Source organism: Cherax quadricarinatus, chromosome 11 (genome assembly GCF_038502225.1).
Source record: "Cherax quadricarinatus isolate ZL_2023a chromosome 11, ASM3850222v1, whole genome shotgun sequence".
In the NCBI taxonomy this organism is placed as follows: Eukaryota; Metazoa; Arthropoda; class Malacostraca; order Decapoda; family Parastacidae; genus Cherax; species Cherax quadricarinatus.
Genome location: NC_091302.1, coordinates 39,683,121 through 39,700,544, shown reverse-complemented (window position 1 = coordinate 39,700,544; position 17,424 = coordinate 39,683,121). Strand labels below are relative to the sequence as shown.

General features: G+C 38.8%; 1 protein-coding gene across 1 annotated transcript in view; it reads left to right on the top strand.

Annotated features, from left to right (window-relative positions):
- The window catches only part of Atf6 (bZIP_ATF6 domain-containing protein ATf6), a gene marked incomplete in the record, with an annotated part of 187,176 nt that overhangs the window by 134,753 nt on the left and 34,999 nt on the right, over positions 1-17,424 (top strand). The window contains 1 exon segment of the mRNA XM_053775152.2: positions 13,579-13,719. Within this exon segment, the coding sequence (XP_053631127.2) occupies positions 13,579-13,719 (141 nt within the window).

Below are 17,424 nucleotides of genomic sequence, written 5' to 3'. Positions count from 1 at the left end.
GCAATGACGGCAGGGCAGCTGAGGTGCTCAGGCTGGACGGACAGGTTCAGGACAAATCACATTGGGCGAGTTTTTTGTCGTTAGGCGGGCCAAAAAATTTTACGCTCAAATGCTTCATTAGGCAGATTTAACGTTACGCGATGCATTCGTTAGCCGAGGGTCCACTGTATTATATGTGTATTTTACTTTTTTATTGTTTTTTAAAGCCTAGCTCTATTTCTAACTTAATATATGTTAGTGTAAACTTGTTATCTAGTATTTGTATGCATTTTTAAGCGGAAAAAAGGGTGTTCCACTTGACGGCGACTTCCGCTTTACGGTGGTAGCCTGGAACCTAACCTGCCGTATAAGTGGAGCCCTACTGTACATGATAATATACTCTTGGAAGGTCCTGTAGGGATTGGTACCAAATCTGAACACTAAAATCACTCCCTATGAAAGCAAAAGACTCAGCAGGAGGTGCAACGTTTCCCCGATGAAAAGCAGGGGCGCCACGAGTACACCAAGAGACAACACAGTAAGTGTCCGGGGCCCAAGACTGTTCAGTTGCCTCCCAGCATACATAAGGGGGATTACCAGTAGACCCCTGGCTATCTTCAAGAAGGCACTGGACAGGCACCTAAAGTCGGTACCTGACCAACTGGGCTGTGGTTTGTATGTCAGCTTGCGTTCAGTCAGCAGTAACAGCCTGGTTGATCAGACCCTGATCCACCATGAGGCCTGGTCTCAGACCGGGCTGTGGGGGTGTTGACCCCCAAAACTCTCTCCAGGTACTTTACAACAGCAAATCCATCATCTTAATTCGCTTGTATCTATCATGCTTATAGAAGCCTGCTGGATGCACAAACCCCTAAAAATTTAATCCTCTTTTATACCCTCCAACTGCTCCTGGGGCAACACTTATTCCTCCTACTGTCCACCTCAGATGTATTCACCTGTTTATAGTTACAGGGGTTAGTTCTTAGATTCTGGATCTGTTTCTTAACTTCTCATTCTCCAGATTCATATCCTCATAACCTCGTGGGCCCTATCATGTTTGCTCTTAAAACTGTGGGAGCCTTTCTCTACCACTTCCTCACCAAGATCATTACATTTCCCAACCACTCTAAGGCTGAAGAAATACAGTACTTGCTTATATCCCTGTGGCTCATCTGTGCCTTGAATTTCCAGCTGTGACCTCTAGTTTCCATTTCTCACCTCTCAAACCTTATCAGTTTCCCACTGAGTACGGTGGTCCCTCGTTTATCGTCGTTAATCCGTTCCTGGAAGTGCGACGATTATCGAAATAGACGATTTTCAAATCAATTTCCCCGTAAGAAATATTGTGAATACAATTAATCCGTTCCTGACACCTAGAAGTATTAAAACAAAAATTTTTTTTATATAAAATGTAGATGTAGTACATAAACAATACAATGGGACATGATGAATGAAACATTAACAGCATAACACTTACCTTCATTGGTGATTCTTCTTAGTGTATGGAAGACTGGAGGAGAGAGATTGGATCAGTTACTGTTTGGAAGGGAAATCCCCTTCCATCAACACCTCGGGTACCAAGTCCTTTTCTGGGGTTACTTCTCTTCTCTGTTTCTTAATGCCACTAGGACCAGCTTGAGTCACTGGAGTCCTGTCTCACAAAAAAAGTGTCCAGAGAGCTCTGTTTCTGGCATATCTTTAAAACTTCCCTAAAATGGGTCAAGACTTGTCACTGTACAAGTTGCTGATATGGCTTGCAACATCCTTCTTAGGGTGATGTTTCTCCATAAATCTTTCCATTCTACTCCACATTTCAAAAATCTCCTTAACCCTTTGACTGTCGCGGCCGTATATATACGTTTGCGAGGTACCGTGTTTGACGTATATATACTCATAAATTCTAGCGGCTTCAAATCAGGCAGGAGAAAGCTAGTAGGCCCACATGTGAGAGAATGGGTCTGTGTGGTCAGTGTGCACCACATAAAAAAAATCCTGGAGCACGCAGTGCATAATGAGAAAAAAAAAAACTCCGACCGTTTTTTTTAATTAAAATGCCGACTTTGTGGTCTATTTTCGTATAGTATTTGTGGTTGTATTCTCGTTTTCTTGGTCTCATTTGATAGAATGGAAACTATATTATAGAAATGGAGGTCATTTTGATTAATTTTACTATAAAAAGAACCTGGAAATGGAGCACAAAGTACAGGAAATGTTTGATTTTTGCCGATGTTCAAAAGTAAACAAATGATGTCATTGTCCAATAAATGTCCAAAGAGCCATTCTAATACGCAGTCATGAATGGGTTGATGTAATTTTTACAATTATTACAGTATTGCAGTAGTCTGCATAACAGTAAATCTTCTATTTTTTGTTTGAATAAAATTTCAAAATAAAAAGCAAGAGTAATATCACAGGGACCTGGAGACATGACTGATGAACAAAGAAAATGTTATTTTATAGCCAGGAATGTCTGCATTGTTCATTCTGGACCTTATTTTGAAATTGTCGTATTTTTTAATTTTCGTGAAATTGGCCAAATTGCAAATTTCTGACCATGTTATTGGGTAGTTCAAATCGGTAAATGGGAAGTTTCTTGTACTCAATCGATAGCAAAAATAGAGTTCTGAAGAAATAGTTATGAGTTTGGTTGACTGGAATAACGGAATTAGCCGAAAATAGGGCTCAAAGTGGGCGAAATTGCCGATTTTTAAATATCGCCGAAGTCGCTAAATTCGCGAGAGCGTAATTCCGTCAGTTTTCCATCAAATTTCGTTTTTTTGGTGTCTTTACAATCGGGAAAAGATTCTCTATCATTTCATAAGAAAAAATATTTTTTTTTTTTTTTTAAATTTTGCGACACCAGGAGACACCTCAGGATTTAAGGTTGTGACAGTCAAAGGGTTAATTTCTGAAGAAGGCACCTTCTTCCATCTCTCTTCCTCCTCCTCTGCAGCAAGATTCTGAGCTGCGATCTGTTGCTGTTCCTGCTGAAGCTCTTGCAGCTCCTCAGTGGTTAGCTCTTCGTTGTGGTCCTCCACCAACTCTTCCACAGCCTCCAGACTCGCATTAAACCCCATGGAACTCCCCAATGCCACAATAGATTTCACAACTGACACAGGCTCATCAGGGTCAGCCATAAACCTTTCAAAATCCCTCTTGTGGACACAATCTAGCCACAATTTTCTCCAAGCAGCAACAGCTTCCTTGATTTCCTTTTTCTTTGCCATGATGGAAGATATGGTTGTATGGGGTTTGTTATACATCCTGGCCAGTTCAACCACACGTACCCCACTTTCATATTGTTCAATGATGTTTTTCTTAAATTCAATCGTATTTCTCACCTTCTTTACCAAAGGCTTGGCACCAAGAGTTTTCTTTGGAGCCATGGTAGCTTATTTAGCACTTGCAAGCGCTAAAATGAATGGAATATCATGAAATATTTCGTATGAGCAAGTGCGGAGACCATTGCTCACTGGTAAACAATGGCACACTGGCTGGGAAGGGAGGCCGAGGCGGCTCTGAGCCGTGAGTACGCGTCCAGGATGAACGACGATTATCGAGGGACCACTGTATGTATTTTGTTTCCACTGAATCTTCTGTCCTTCAGTGTCATTAGATTACATGCCATTAGTCTGGCCTTGTAGCTCATGCCTCTTTAACTCAGGAACAAACTTTGTTGCATACTTCACTTTGTCCAGTTTCTTAATGTTTTTTTTTTTTTGTAGGTGCAGATTCCATACTGGTGCTGCATACTCCAAGATGGGCCAGATGTATGTTGTATAAAGGGATAACTGTTGAGATACCTGAAGGCTACTTAGATTTACCAGACAAGCATTGGCTGTAGAGGTTATTCAGCTGATGTGAGCCTCTGGTGATATACTGGCTACTGTGTTCACCCCCCCCAAGGTGAGCACAGTAGCCAGTATATCACTCTTGGAGTGAATCATGCAGCCTCTGTTTCCCTAGTCTATACCCTATTTCAAGTCTTGCTTCTTCCTCAATGTTTGTGACTTTGCATTTACTTTGGCTAAAAGCAGCCACTTACCTAACCAATCTTGTAATTTGTCCAGATCCCTTTGGAGCCTTTCCTTGCCATTGTCTGTTATTATTCTCATCAGTTTTACATTATCAGCAAACAATGATGTCTGAATCAACCCCATCTTCAATATCATCCACATACACCAGAAACAGTACTGATCCTTGTGGAACCTAAGTAATTACTCTTCCCCATTCTGACCTCTTTCCTGACATTACTTTTTTCTTCCTTTCCCTAAGCTACTCTGATCCACTGGAATATGTGCCCTGGTTTTTACCGCCTTCATATGAAGTTTTTGGGTCAGTTTCTCGTGGGGTACAGTCTCAGGTGTCTTCATGCAGTCTACCCAAACTTCTCTTAGTGCACTTCTGTTACCTTTCATAAAACTCCAGAGTTAATAAAAGATTTGCCATCCATAAACCTGTTTTCCACGTGATAATTTTTCTTCATTGCCTTCCAATTTATGCATGTCAAAGAAACTGGTCTGTAGTTTAATTCCTCCTCTCTCCTTAACCCTTTCAGGGTCCCCAGGTCCTCTCCCAGACTTGTTCTCAGGGTTGCCCAAATTTCAAAAAAAAAAATTATTATTATTTCTTATGAAAAGATAGAGAATCTTTTCCCGATCATAATGCCACCAAAAGTATGAAATTTGATGGAAAACTTATGGAATTATGCTCTTGCGAAATTAGTGGTCTCGACGATGTTTACGCATTGGCAATTTTGCCCACTTTGAGTCCTATTTTCGGCCAATTCCAGTGTACTAGTCAACAAAAATCATGACTATTTCACTAGAACTCCATTTTTTTTTCTATCGAATGAGTACAAGAAACCACCCATTTACCAATTTCAACTATCCAATACAGTGGTCAGAATTTGCCAATTTCACACAAATTTCAAAAGATGCCAATTTCCAAATAGGGTCCAGAATAAACAAAGACATTCCTGGCACTAAAATAACATTTCCTCTGTTCATTAGTCGCGTCCCCACGCCCCTCTTACATTCTTTTGCTTTCCACTTTGAATTTTTATTCTCACAAAAAATAGAAGATTTACTGTTATGCAGACTACTGCATTAGTGTAGAAATGGTATAAATAATATCGGCGCACTTGTGAAAGAATATTAGACTCACCAGTTGACGTGTATTGGACGCTTAGCATGATTTGTTTACTTTTGAACTTTGGTAAAAATCAAACATTTCTGCTACTTTGAGCTCAATTTCAAGGTACTTTTCATTGTAAAAACCAGTCAAAATCATCTCAATTTCTGTAATATGTCTTCCATTCTATAAAATGAGACCAGGAAAACTAGAATACAACAATAAATACCATACGAAAATACAGTGCAAAGTCTTTGTTTTAATCCAAAAACACGGTCAAAGTTTTTTTTTCTCATTACGCACTGTGTGCTGCAGTATTTTTTTTATACTGTGCACACTGACCACATAGACCCATTCTTTCATATGTAGGCCTACCAGCTTTCTCTCGCTAGATTTGAGGGCGCTAGAATTTAGGCGTACTAGTACGTCAAAAACCCTGGTGCGTAAGCCGTACTAGTACAGTACTAGTATAGGGACTATGCAATTTTCCTGATCTCTGGTAATGGTCCCATAACCATTGACCTATTGTAGACCATAGCTAGTGCTTTAGACGGTGCTTTTGCACCCCCTCGTAGAATCCATGGTGACATGCTATCAGGCCCCATTGTCTTTGTATTTGGGTCTGTCAGGAGTTTCTTTACCTCTTTTTTTTTTTTTTTTTTTTTTTTTTTGTTTTTGTTTTTTTTTTTTTCGCCGGTATTCTCCCGGCCCGGGTCTTTTCCAAGTAGTGGTGACCCGGCCTTGGCTCCCTATCTGGGGAGTGTCTCGAGACTTAAGTCTCCCATGGGAGGAGGTACAAGTACCTCCTTATCTTTGGGACCAAGTGTCCCCAGGCCTAGCCACATTCCCCGCCCTCACGGGGCTCGTAGGAAGAAGCTAGGCCTCTGGTCTGCCATCTACCCCGCCTCAAAGGGGCTTGTGGGGATGGCAGTCTTATGAGCTGCAGATGGTAGCAAGCTCAGGCCTCTTTACCTCTTTCTTTGTGTGGATGGCATTCAGTACTGGTTGACGCTCCCTGTTCCTTAGTTTCTCTGGTATTGCCCCAGTTCCACTGAGAAGACCTATTGACACTTGTTTTATCAGCACTTTTACAGACTTCCTTGTTTGTGAGCTCTCCTTCCTCAGTCAAATTACCCGGTCCTTTATTGTGCCGTCTGTGACTGAAGTAGTTTTGGTTCAGACTTGGCTTTTGGTTGTATGTCATTCTCAAATAGTCTCTCAGCCACTCTCCTTACACTAGCATATTCTTTTCTGGCCAAACTGCTCGCTGCTGTTCCTGTCTGAACTTTTCTTTCTGTATTTTTTCTACTTTTGCCCCTTTTTTTTTCCTCACTGGATCTCTGGTTAAACCAAAGGCTGTGTCTTCGTTGTTTCTGCATCTTCATCTTGGTATGAAGGTCTCAGCTTCCTGCATTTTGCAGCTAGGTACTCCGTCATTCACTGACTTATCTTCCAATTAACTGTTCCAGTCAGCTGCATTCAAGAAGTCTCTCAACCCTTCAGAATATACCCTTCTAAGTCTGGCTTTTTGTGCCTTCACCTACTGTACTACCCTCCACTCTACCTTTGGTTCCATTAAGTACTCTAGGTTCAGGACTCCAAAATCAATAGTGCCCAGAGGGCTCTCATATTTACCCCTGTCAGATGTACCTACGGTAAACACTAAGACCATTTTTGCTGGCTCATGTTCTGCTTCCCAAAGCTTTTCGTTAACATGGCAACTCGAAAAGTTTTCTCTGATCACCTCCAACTTGTAACCCTCAAGTCACTGCAGCAAGGCAGTGGCTTGAGGCATAAAGCCTCTAAACTTCTTTTAGTAACCTACCTCCTATTCCATATATTTGTACCATCTGCCACATGGCTCTCCTATCCACCCTATCATATGCCTTCTCTGAATCCGTAAATGCAACAAATGACTCTGCCCTCATCTAAGTACTGCTTGCTTATTGGCTTAAATGTAAACACTTGGTTCACACATCCCTTAGCTTCCCTAAATCCTACCTACTCCTCTGCAATCTTACTTGCCTTAACCCTAACCCCCTTTCAATAATTCTTCTGCGAGCCTGACCTGACACGTGGATGTATACAGTAGGGCCCCACTTACACAGCAGATTAGGTTCCAGGCTACCACTGGAAAGCGGACATCACCAGAAAGCAGAACGCCATTTTTTTCCACTTATAAATGATATGAATGCCAGATAATTCATTTACACTAACATATATTAAGTTAGCAATTGAACTAGGCATTAAAAAACAATAAAAATTAAAATACACATGCAGTACACTCATTACTTACCTTAAAATATTTGTAGTCTTAATGTAGAGTCAGAGATGAGTAGTATTTATTATAAGAGGTCAGGTGTGGTAGGTATGGCCACCCCCACCCCACACTTACGTAATATACATTTAAAGCACCCTAGATCAATAAAATGCATATACAGTACACTCGTTACTTATGTTCAAATATCTGTAGTCTTAATGTAAGGTGAGAGGTGAGTAAACAAGATGAAACTAATAAACAAAGAGAGATAACAAGTAAATGAGTGAGGACAGAGACGCAGAGTATGTAAACAAGCAGACGAACACATCTGGTTATGGTTAATACACGTTCTTTTTTCATGTTTGTGAAGTTTATACTCTAAGACAAACACCTTGTATTGTGTACAAGTTGTCTCCATGTTGGTACATTAAATTAAATAGAGCAACACTCCCATTCTCATGTAATACACCATTTTTAGAAGGAATGATGCTCCTGAGTGAAGGCATACAAAAGGAATACTTTTTTACAGTTACTCCCAGTAATACTGTTGTGTACACATTTTCTTTGGTGTTGAACTACAGAAAACTTTATTCTTTCCGACACTCCAACAAGACGACTGGAAAACATCTCGTATTTATGTTAATTTATTCTACTGTGGGTGTATTTATCGTGTTTATATATTACGTAGCGTGTTTCTTATATAATTTTGAAAAAAATATCGTAGATGGATTAATCAAAATGTCTATATTAACATAATACATGACATTGTGCCTCAGTGGGTTTTTTTTTTTTTTTTTTTTTTTTTTTTTTTTTTTTTTTTTTTTTTTTTTTTTTTTTTTTTTTTTTTTTTTTTTTTTTTTAAATCACACTGGCCGATTCCCACCAAGGCAGGGTGGCCCGAAAAAGAAAAACTTTCACCATCATTCACTCCATCACTGTCTTGCCAGAAGGGTTCTTTACACTACAGTTTTTAAACTGCAGCATTAACACCCCTCCTTCAGAGTGCAGGCACTGTACTTCCAATCTCCAGGACTCAAGTCCGGCCTGCCGGTTTCCCTGAACCCCTTCATAAATGTTACTTTGCTCACACTCCAACAGCATGTCAAGTATTAAAAACCATTTGTCTCCATTCACTCCTATCAAACACGCTCACGCATGCCTGCTGGAAGTCCAAGCCCCTCGCACACAAAACCTCCTTTACCCCCTCCCTCCAACCTTTCCTAGGCCGACCCCTACCCCGCCTTCCTTCCACTACAGACCGATACACTCTTGAAGTCACTCTGTTTCGCTCCATTCTCTCTACATGTCCGAACCACCTCAACAACCCTTCCTCAGCCCTCTGGACAACAGTTTTGGTAATCCCGCACCTCCTCCTAACTTCCAAACTACGAATTCTCTGCATTATATTCACACCACACATTGCCCTCAGACATGATATCTCCACTGCCTCCAGCCTTCTCCTCGCTGCAACATTCATCACCCATGCTTCACACCCATATAAGAGCGTTGGTAAAACTATACTCTCATACATTCCCCTCTTTGCCTCCAAGGACAAAGTTCTTTGTCTTCACAGACTCCTAAGTGCACCACTCACCCTTTTCCCCCTCATCAATTCTATGATTCACCTCATCTTCATAGACCCATCCGCTGACACGTCCACTCCCAAATATCTGAATACATTCACCTCCTCCATACTCTCTCCCTCCAATCTGATATTAATATACGATATCTTCAAGACTAATAAGACACTTAGTGATTTTAATGCGTACCTGCATGCCAGCACAGTTTGTAAGTTTATTTAGGTACAGGTACACAGTAATATTTAGTGAAGGGATTCAGGGAAACCGGTTATTTTCATATAGTCGGACTTGAGTCCTGAAAATGGGAAGTACAATGCCTGCACTTTAAAGGAGGGGTTTGGGATATTGGCAGTTTGGAGGGATATGTTGTGTATCTTTCTACGTATGTGCTTCTAAACTGTTGTATTCTGAGCACCTCTGCAAAAACAGTGATAATGTGTGAGTGTGGTGAAAGTGTTGAATGATGATGAAAGTATTTTCTTTTTGGGGATTTTTTCTTTTTTCGGTCACCCTGCCTCGGTGGGAGACGGCCGACTTGTTGAGAAAAAAAAAAAAACAAAAAAAACACATTAGACCTACCAGCCAAGTAATCAGATGGGTTGCTGAAATTCCTTTTTAGCTTTTAGGTTGGAGGGAGGGGGTAAAGGAGGTTTTGTGGGCGAGGGGCTTGGATTTCCAGCAAGCATGCGTGAGCTTGTTAGATATGAGTGAATGGAGATGAATGGTTTTTGGGACCTGACTAGCTGTTGTAGTGTGAGCAGGGTAATATTTTGTGAAGGGATTCAAGGAAACCGGTTAGCTGGACTTGAGTCCTGGAAATGGGAATACAATGTGTGTACTTCAAAGGAGGGGTTTAGTATATTGGCAGTTTGGAGGGACGTTAAACTGCCGTATCTGAGTGCCTCTGTAAAGACAGTGATTATGTATGGGTGATGGTGAAAGTGTTGAATGATGATGAAAGTTTTTTCTTACTGGGTTTTTCTTTTTGGGTCATCCTGCCTTGGTGAGAGACAGCCAAGGTGTTGGAAAAAAAAAAAGATACACTTCTTTCTTTCAACACACCGGCCGTATCCCACTGAGGCGGGGTGGCCCAAAAGGAAAAACGAAAGTTTCTCCTTTCAAATTTAGTAATGTATACAGGAGAAGGGGTTACTAGCCCCTTACTCCCGGCATTTTAGTCGCCTCTTACAACACGCATGGCTTACGGAGGAAGAATTCTGTTCCACTTCCCCATGGAGATAAGAGGAAATAAACAAGAACAAGAGCTAGAAAGAAAATAGAAGAAAACCCAGAGGGGTATGTATATATACGCTTGTACATGTATGTGTAGTGTGACCTAAGTGTAAATAGAAGTAGCAAGACGTACCTGAAATCTTGCATGTTCATGAGACAGAAAAAAGGACACCAGCAATCCTACCATCATGTAAAACATTTACAGGCTTTTGTTTTACACTCACTTTGTAGGACGGTAGTACCTCCCTGGGCGGTTGCTGTCTACCAACCTACTACCTAGGAAAAGATACACATAAGTATAATTATCAGAGTACTACAGTGGACCCTCGGTTATCGGCTGTAATCCGTTCCAGAAGCTCGGCCTAAAACCGAAATGGCCAAAAACCGAATTAATGCAAATACAATTAATCCATTCCAGACAATGATGTTCACAAAAAAAATAATTTTTTTAACACTTTAATCAGAATTGCATACCTTTATTGAAGACTAATGCTGGCTTCTGTGATGCCTGCTACACTCCCTGCATGCCTGCTACACTCCCTGCATGCCTGCTACACTTCACGCTTAAATTCCATGGTGTTTCTCACTTTCTTTACTACAGGAACTTTACTAGGAACTTTCTTTGGAGCCATGGTTACTTATTTTGGAGTTGCACTGCAGAAAAAAAAAAAAGGAAAACAAGCGAAATGTTTGGATGTATGAGCAGAAGCTTCCTCAGACACACGGCCAGACTTGACGCACAAGCAGCCCCATCCAGCAGATGGATGCATCCGAAATGGCTGATCACCGAAATAACGGCCAATCACCGGGAGAAGAAAAACCGGCCGATGACCGAGCTGGCCAATAACAAGAACGGCCAATATCTGAGGATCCACTGTATATATAAAATAACTTCAAAACACTTGAAATTTTGGAAAGTTTCCAGACATAATGGAGAGTCATGATCACAGAGAATGTAAACAAAGTGGGTGGGGCACATTAACGGTGTTAGAAAGTCAGGTGGGGGAGGCGTATAAAGAGTTTTGGTCATAATTTGAAATGTCCATATTAGCAGTATGCCGTAAAGTGTGACCCTACTGTACTCTTGAATTTTGAGTACCAAGTATTAACCCTCTAACTGTCCAAATGTAGATCTACGTTCGCTCGTGTAGCGCTCCAAAAGTAGATCTACATTTTTTTTTTTTTTTTTTTACATTCTTTCTTAGGGAGAAAAATCAAGGTCAGAGCGCTACGCACGCAAACGTAGATCTACGTTTGGACATTTAAGGGTTAGACTAACCTATTTACAACTAAATAATTGTGTTTAATGAAAGGTCTAGGCATTTAACCCGTAAACAGTCCAAGCAGATCTACGTTCACGTGTGTAGTGCTACAAAAGTAGATCTACGTTTTTTTTTTACACATTTTCAAATGTAAAAAAAACAAAGATCTACTTTTTTTACATACTTTCAAATGTTGAAAAAACGCATATACAGGTCTCCCTCAACTTTCGCGAGGGTTAGGGGATCAAGAGCCTCGCGAATGTTGAAAAACCGTGAATGTTTGGTGCCCCAATATATTGTAGGGAAATATAATACAATACTGCTTCCTTAACTTGTTGAACCATGGACAATCATAAAATACATGAAAACGTCGTAAATTGTACTAAATATATGCATGTTATCCTTTAATAACATGTATGTTATTAAATACCATTGCCTCCACCACTTCCTCAACCACTTCCTCAACCACTGCGAGTCCCTACTACCCTCCCTCTGACCCCGCAACTGGCAGCCAGCCCTCCCACCACTCAGTGTGGTGAGTGTTTTGTTTGTTCATTATTTGCTATTAAACTACAGTATAAATAATGTCAACCCATTCATGACTGCATATTGGAATGGCTATTTGGAAAGGTATTAGACGGTGACATCATGTGTTTACTCTTGAACACAGCAAAGAATCGAACATTTCTGCTACTGCTAATAATAACAATAGTAATAATAATAATAATAATAAATACGATATAATTGAAGAAGGAAATTGTACAAAAATATGAGGGAGTGGTTGACACATCGTCAACTGTTTATGCTGGAGTGAGCATTAGTCTCCGTGCTCTTCCAAACATTTCACAATAATTCAGCGGTTGAGGCAGTGGTATTTAATAACATATATGTTATAAATAATAATAGTACATATTATTAATAACATGTATTATTATTATTATTAACATGTATGCCTCAACCGCTGCCTCAACCGCTGCCTCACTCACTGCCTCACTCACTGCCTCAACTGCTGCCTCAACTGCTGCCTCAACCACTGCCTCAACCACTGCCTCTACCACTGCCTCTACCACTGCCTCTACCACTCCAGTCGCACTCAATCTACAAGCACCAAACAAAATGAATTATTGTGAAATGTTTGGAAGAGCAGGGAGACTAATGTTCACTCCAGCATAAACAGTCACACTGACGATGTGTCAACCACTCCCTCCTATTTTTGTACAATTTCCTTCTTCAATTATATCGTATTTATTATTATTATTATTATTATTATTATTATTATTATTATTATTATTATTATTATTACTACTACTATTACTACTACTACTAATATTATTATTATTAGCTGTAGCAGAAATGTTTGATTCTTTGCTGTGTTCAAGAGTAAACACATGTCACCATCTAATACCTGTCCGAATAGCCATTCCAATATGCAGTCATGAATTGGTTTACATTATTTATACTGTAGTTTAATAGCAAATAATGAACAAACAAATCACTCGCCACTTGAGTGGTGGGAGGGCTGGCTGCCAGTTGCCGGGGTCGGAGGGAGGATAGTAGGGACTCGCAGGTGGCGGGGAAACTTAAATATGATTTGGTGGCTGGGAATTTGGTGGCTGGAAATTTGGCAGTTGGGAATTTGCGAATGTGTGAAGCCCGTGAAAGTTGAAAACGTGAATGTTGAGGGAGACCTGTATACGTTTGGACTGTTTACGGGTTAAGAGTTGTACCAGGAAGGTTCTTACCAAGACTTACAATAACCTTCCCAACCCTGATTTTCTGTACGAGATAGGGTACTTGAGCCCTTGTACTTGACATAACTTGTTTAAGAGTACATTGAGAAACTGGTTTTCTCTAAAATAATTGGTATTTTCTTTGTATTGGTTAGTAGGTTTGAATTGTAGAGGTGGAAAGTACAGTGCCTGTATTCTGGAGGAAGGGTTGGTATATTGCTGTTTGTTGTATAACTGGAGTTATGATGTCCATACACTTTTTAAAAAGACAACTAGGAAATGAGTAATGGTGATTGTTTTAAGGGCCATTCTGCCTTGTTGATAAATATCAGTGCATTTCCAAAAAGTTTATCTTTTCAACATTCCAATCATATCTAGTTTTTAAATTATTTTTTCTACAGCTGAAGGCTTTCAAAAGGCAACAACGGATGATAAAGAACAGAGAATCTGCAAGTCTTTCACGAAAAAAGAAAAAAGAATATCTAACTGCCCTTGAAGGAAACATTACTGATCTTCAAAAAGAAAACCAAAAGTTAAAAGAGGTAAGCAATATTTATTAGATTTTAAATACCATAGTGTGCAAGGCTTTCTTCCATGATATAGTATGGACATGTTTTAATTTAGTAGAACTGTCAGTCAAATGACTGGTAAAAAAATTTGTTTTTATTCTCTTCTAAATTCATATAGTATAATTAGGCCCATTATTGGTATTCTCTCCTTCCCCTCTTTACCTATTACTGCAGGTCCGCCATCACAAATCCGGCAATCAGTTATTCGGTTCCTTCAGTTATTCAGCACTAATTTTGGCTAGCATAATTTCAAATTTCCAGGATCACCACACCAACCTGCTGGTACTGTTTGGTGGTGCTACTTGCTGCATAAGTCATTCCAATTTCTTTCTCCATTTATTGTTTTAACCTGCTTACTTTTAGCCCTAGCCATGGTTCCATTGAATAAAAGAAATGCTTCTCATTATGTAAAGCACCTACACAGTACATTATCCATTAACCCTTAAACAGTCCAAACGTATATATACGTTTTTTCAACATCTGAAAGTATGTAAGAAAATGTAGATCTTCTTTTTTGTTTCACATCTGAAAACGTGTAAAAAAAAACTTTTATCTACTTTTTTTTTTATATATATATATATATATATATATCTTTCTTCTTTCAACACACCGGCCGTATCCCACCGAGGCGGGGTGGCCCAAAAGGAAAAACGAAAGTTTCTCCTTTTACATTTAGTAATATATACAGGAGAAGAGGTTACTAGCCCCTTGCTCCCGGCATTTTAGTTGCCTCTTACAACACGCATGGCTTACGGAGGAAGAATTCTGTTCCACTTCCCCATGGAGATAAGAGGAAATAAACAAGAATAAGAACTAGAAAGAAAATAGAAGAAAACCCAGAGGGGTGTGTATATATGTGCTTGTACATGTATGTGTAGTGTGACCTAAGTGTAAGTAGAAGTAGCAAGACGTACCTGAAATCTTGCATGTTCATGAGACAGAAAAAAGGACACCAGCAATCCTACCATCATGTAAAACAATTACAGGCTTTCGTTTTACACTCACTTGGCAGGACGGTAGTACCTCCCTGGGCGGTTGCTGTCTACCAACCTACTACCTATAATATATATATATATATATAGTTTATATGTATATATATATATATATATGTATTTAAATATATTTAATATATATATATATATATATATATATATATATATATATATATATATATATATATATATATATATATATATTTTTTTTTTTATATTTGAAAATATGTAAAAAAAAAAAAAAAGTAGATCTACTTTTGTAGCACTATGCAGGAGAATATGCTTTATTATTATGCTAATATCAACACTACAGCTTATTTGCCTATCACAATTGATCTAATGTGACATAATAAACAATATAAATAACATAAAACATGTTAAATACTCCAGAATGAATAATTGGCATAACACCGAGCAGTTTGACAGAGGTATGAAGAGGATATGGTATACAAATATCATTCTCCTATCCCTGTCTTGGGGGTTTATATTAGAGAAAACAGAGTGTAACATAGGGCTAACTGTGATATACACTCGTACTGCACCATAAACCTGAAACAAAAAAATTATTTTCTCTATATAGATTATCACACATAGCAGCATATGTGTAGAGAACCTAGGATAACCCAAAAAAGTCAACCTGGCATATTTTTAGTACCTGGCTTGGGTTAGCCATATATGATTTTTGGTAAATAGTATTCGATTCCCAGCCAGGGTAGAAACATTAGGCATGTTTCTTTACACCTGTTGTCTGTTTACCCATCAGTAAATGAGTACCTGGGTGTTAGCCGACTAGTGTGGGTGTTATCCTGGGACACTGACATACTACTATATAGTATGTCAGTATAGTATAGTATGACATCAGTGACATACTACTATATAGAAAGCCGCATAACAAGCGGCATTCTATATAGTAGTATGTCACTGATGTCAGCTAGGCCTGTATACCTTGTACATGTAGTAAATATATTATTATTATTATTATTATTATTACTATTATTATTATTATTATTACTATTTTCTCAGTTGTTTGTTGGGTTATCTTGTTCAAACTTGGTCAATGTATGATGGAAAGATACTTCTTAACGTACACCAAAATTGAAATAAATCGGACCATAAATAGCGAAGTTCACTTCTCAGCCATTAGCAGCCACTTAGCGTTATATTTTTGTATGTTTTTTATGGTTATGTTCTCATTTTTCGGTCTCATTTGATAGAATGAAAGATGTGTTACAGAAATAGATATGATTTTGATTGCTTTTATGACGAAAAGTACCTTGAAATTGTGCTCACAGTAGCGAAAATGTCCGCCTGCCAGTCCAAATTCCAATGCAGAGTCAAGAATGTGTTGACATTATTTATACAATTATTACAATAATGCAGCAGTCTGCATAACAGAATTTTTTTTTTTTTTTTTTTTTTTTTTTTTTTTTTTTTTTTTTTTTTTTTTTTTTTTTTTTTTTTTTTTTTTTTTTGAGAATAAAAATTCCAAATGGTAAGCAAGAGTGATATAAGAGGGGCCTGTAGCCATGACTAATGAACAGAGAAAATGTTATTTTAGTCCCAGGAATGTCTATATTGTTTATTCTGGACCCTATTTTGAAATTGGCATCTGTTGAAATTTGTGTGACATTGACCAAATTGCCAATTTCTGACCACTTTATTGAGTGGTTGAAATAAGTGAATGGGGGTTTCTCAGTTGACAGACTAGAAGTAAATAAGTTTATTCAGGTATACACAGATAGTTACATAGATTATCATACATGTATGTATGATAATCTATGTGACTATATGTATAGAGAACCTAGGATAACCCAGAAAAGTCAGACAAAGTGACTTATTTCCAGTACCTGGCTTGGGCTTGCCATATATGATTTTTGGTAAATATTTTTTTTTTCTCTCGGTTGTTTGTTGGGCTATCTCATTGAAACTTGGGGAATGTATGATGGAAAGATGCTTCTTAACGTACAACAAAAAATAAAAAAGACGGACGATAAATAAGGGAGTTCACTTCTCAGCCATTAGCCGCCTCTTTGCAGTATATTTTCGTATGGTTTTTATGGTTGTATTCTCATTTTTTTTGGACTCATTTGATAGAATGGAAGATATATTACAGAAATAGACATGATTTTGATAGCTTTCATGACGAAAAGTACCTTGAAATTGAGCTCAAAGTAGCAGAAATGTTCGATTTTTGCTGATGTTCAATGAACTTTGTGTAAATAAAGTTAGTTAATTTTATTAAGTGTATTCTAACCTAACCACTCTGTAATCCGGCAAACTCGGTAATCCAGCACACTATAGGTCCCAATGATGCCGGATTTGTGATGAAGGACCTGTATATCCAACTCACTGGTATTGGCTTCGAAGTAATTTTTACATTTGTCTCCCCATTTTTAGAGATGCATCTTTCTTTCAAGAAACCAGCCATATCCAACCGAGGCACGATGGCCCAAAAAGAACGAGAGTTTCTCTTTTTAAATTTAGTAATTTATACAGGAGTAGGGGTTACTAGCCCCTTCCTCCCGGCATTTTAGTCGCCTCTTAAAACACGCATGGCTCACGGAGGAAGAATTCTGTTTTTAGATACATAGCTGTATGTAGGTAGTAGGTTGGTAGACAGCAACTGCCCAGGGAGGTACTACCGTCCTGCCAAGTGAATGTAAAACAAAAGCCTGTATTTGTTTTA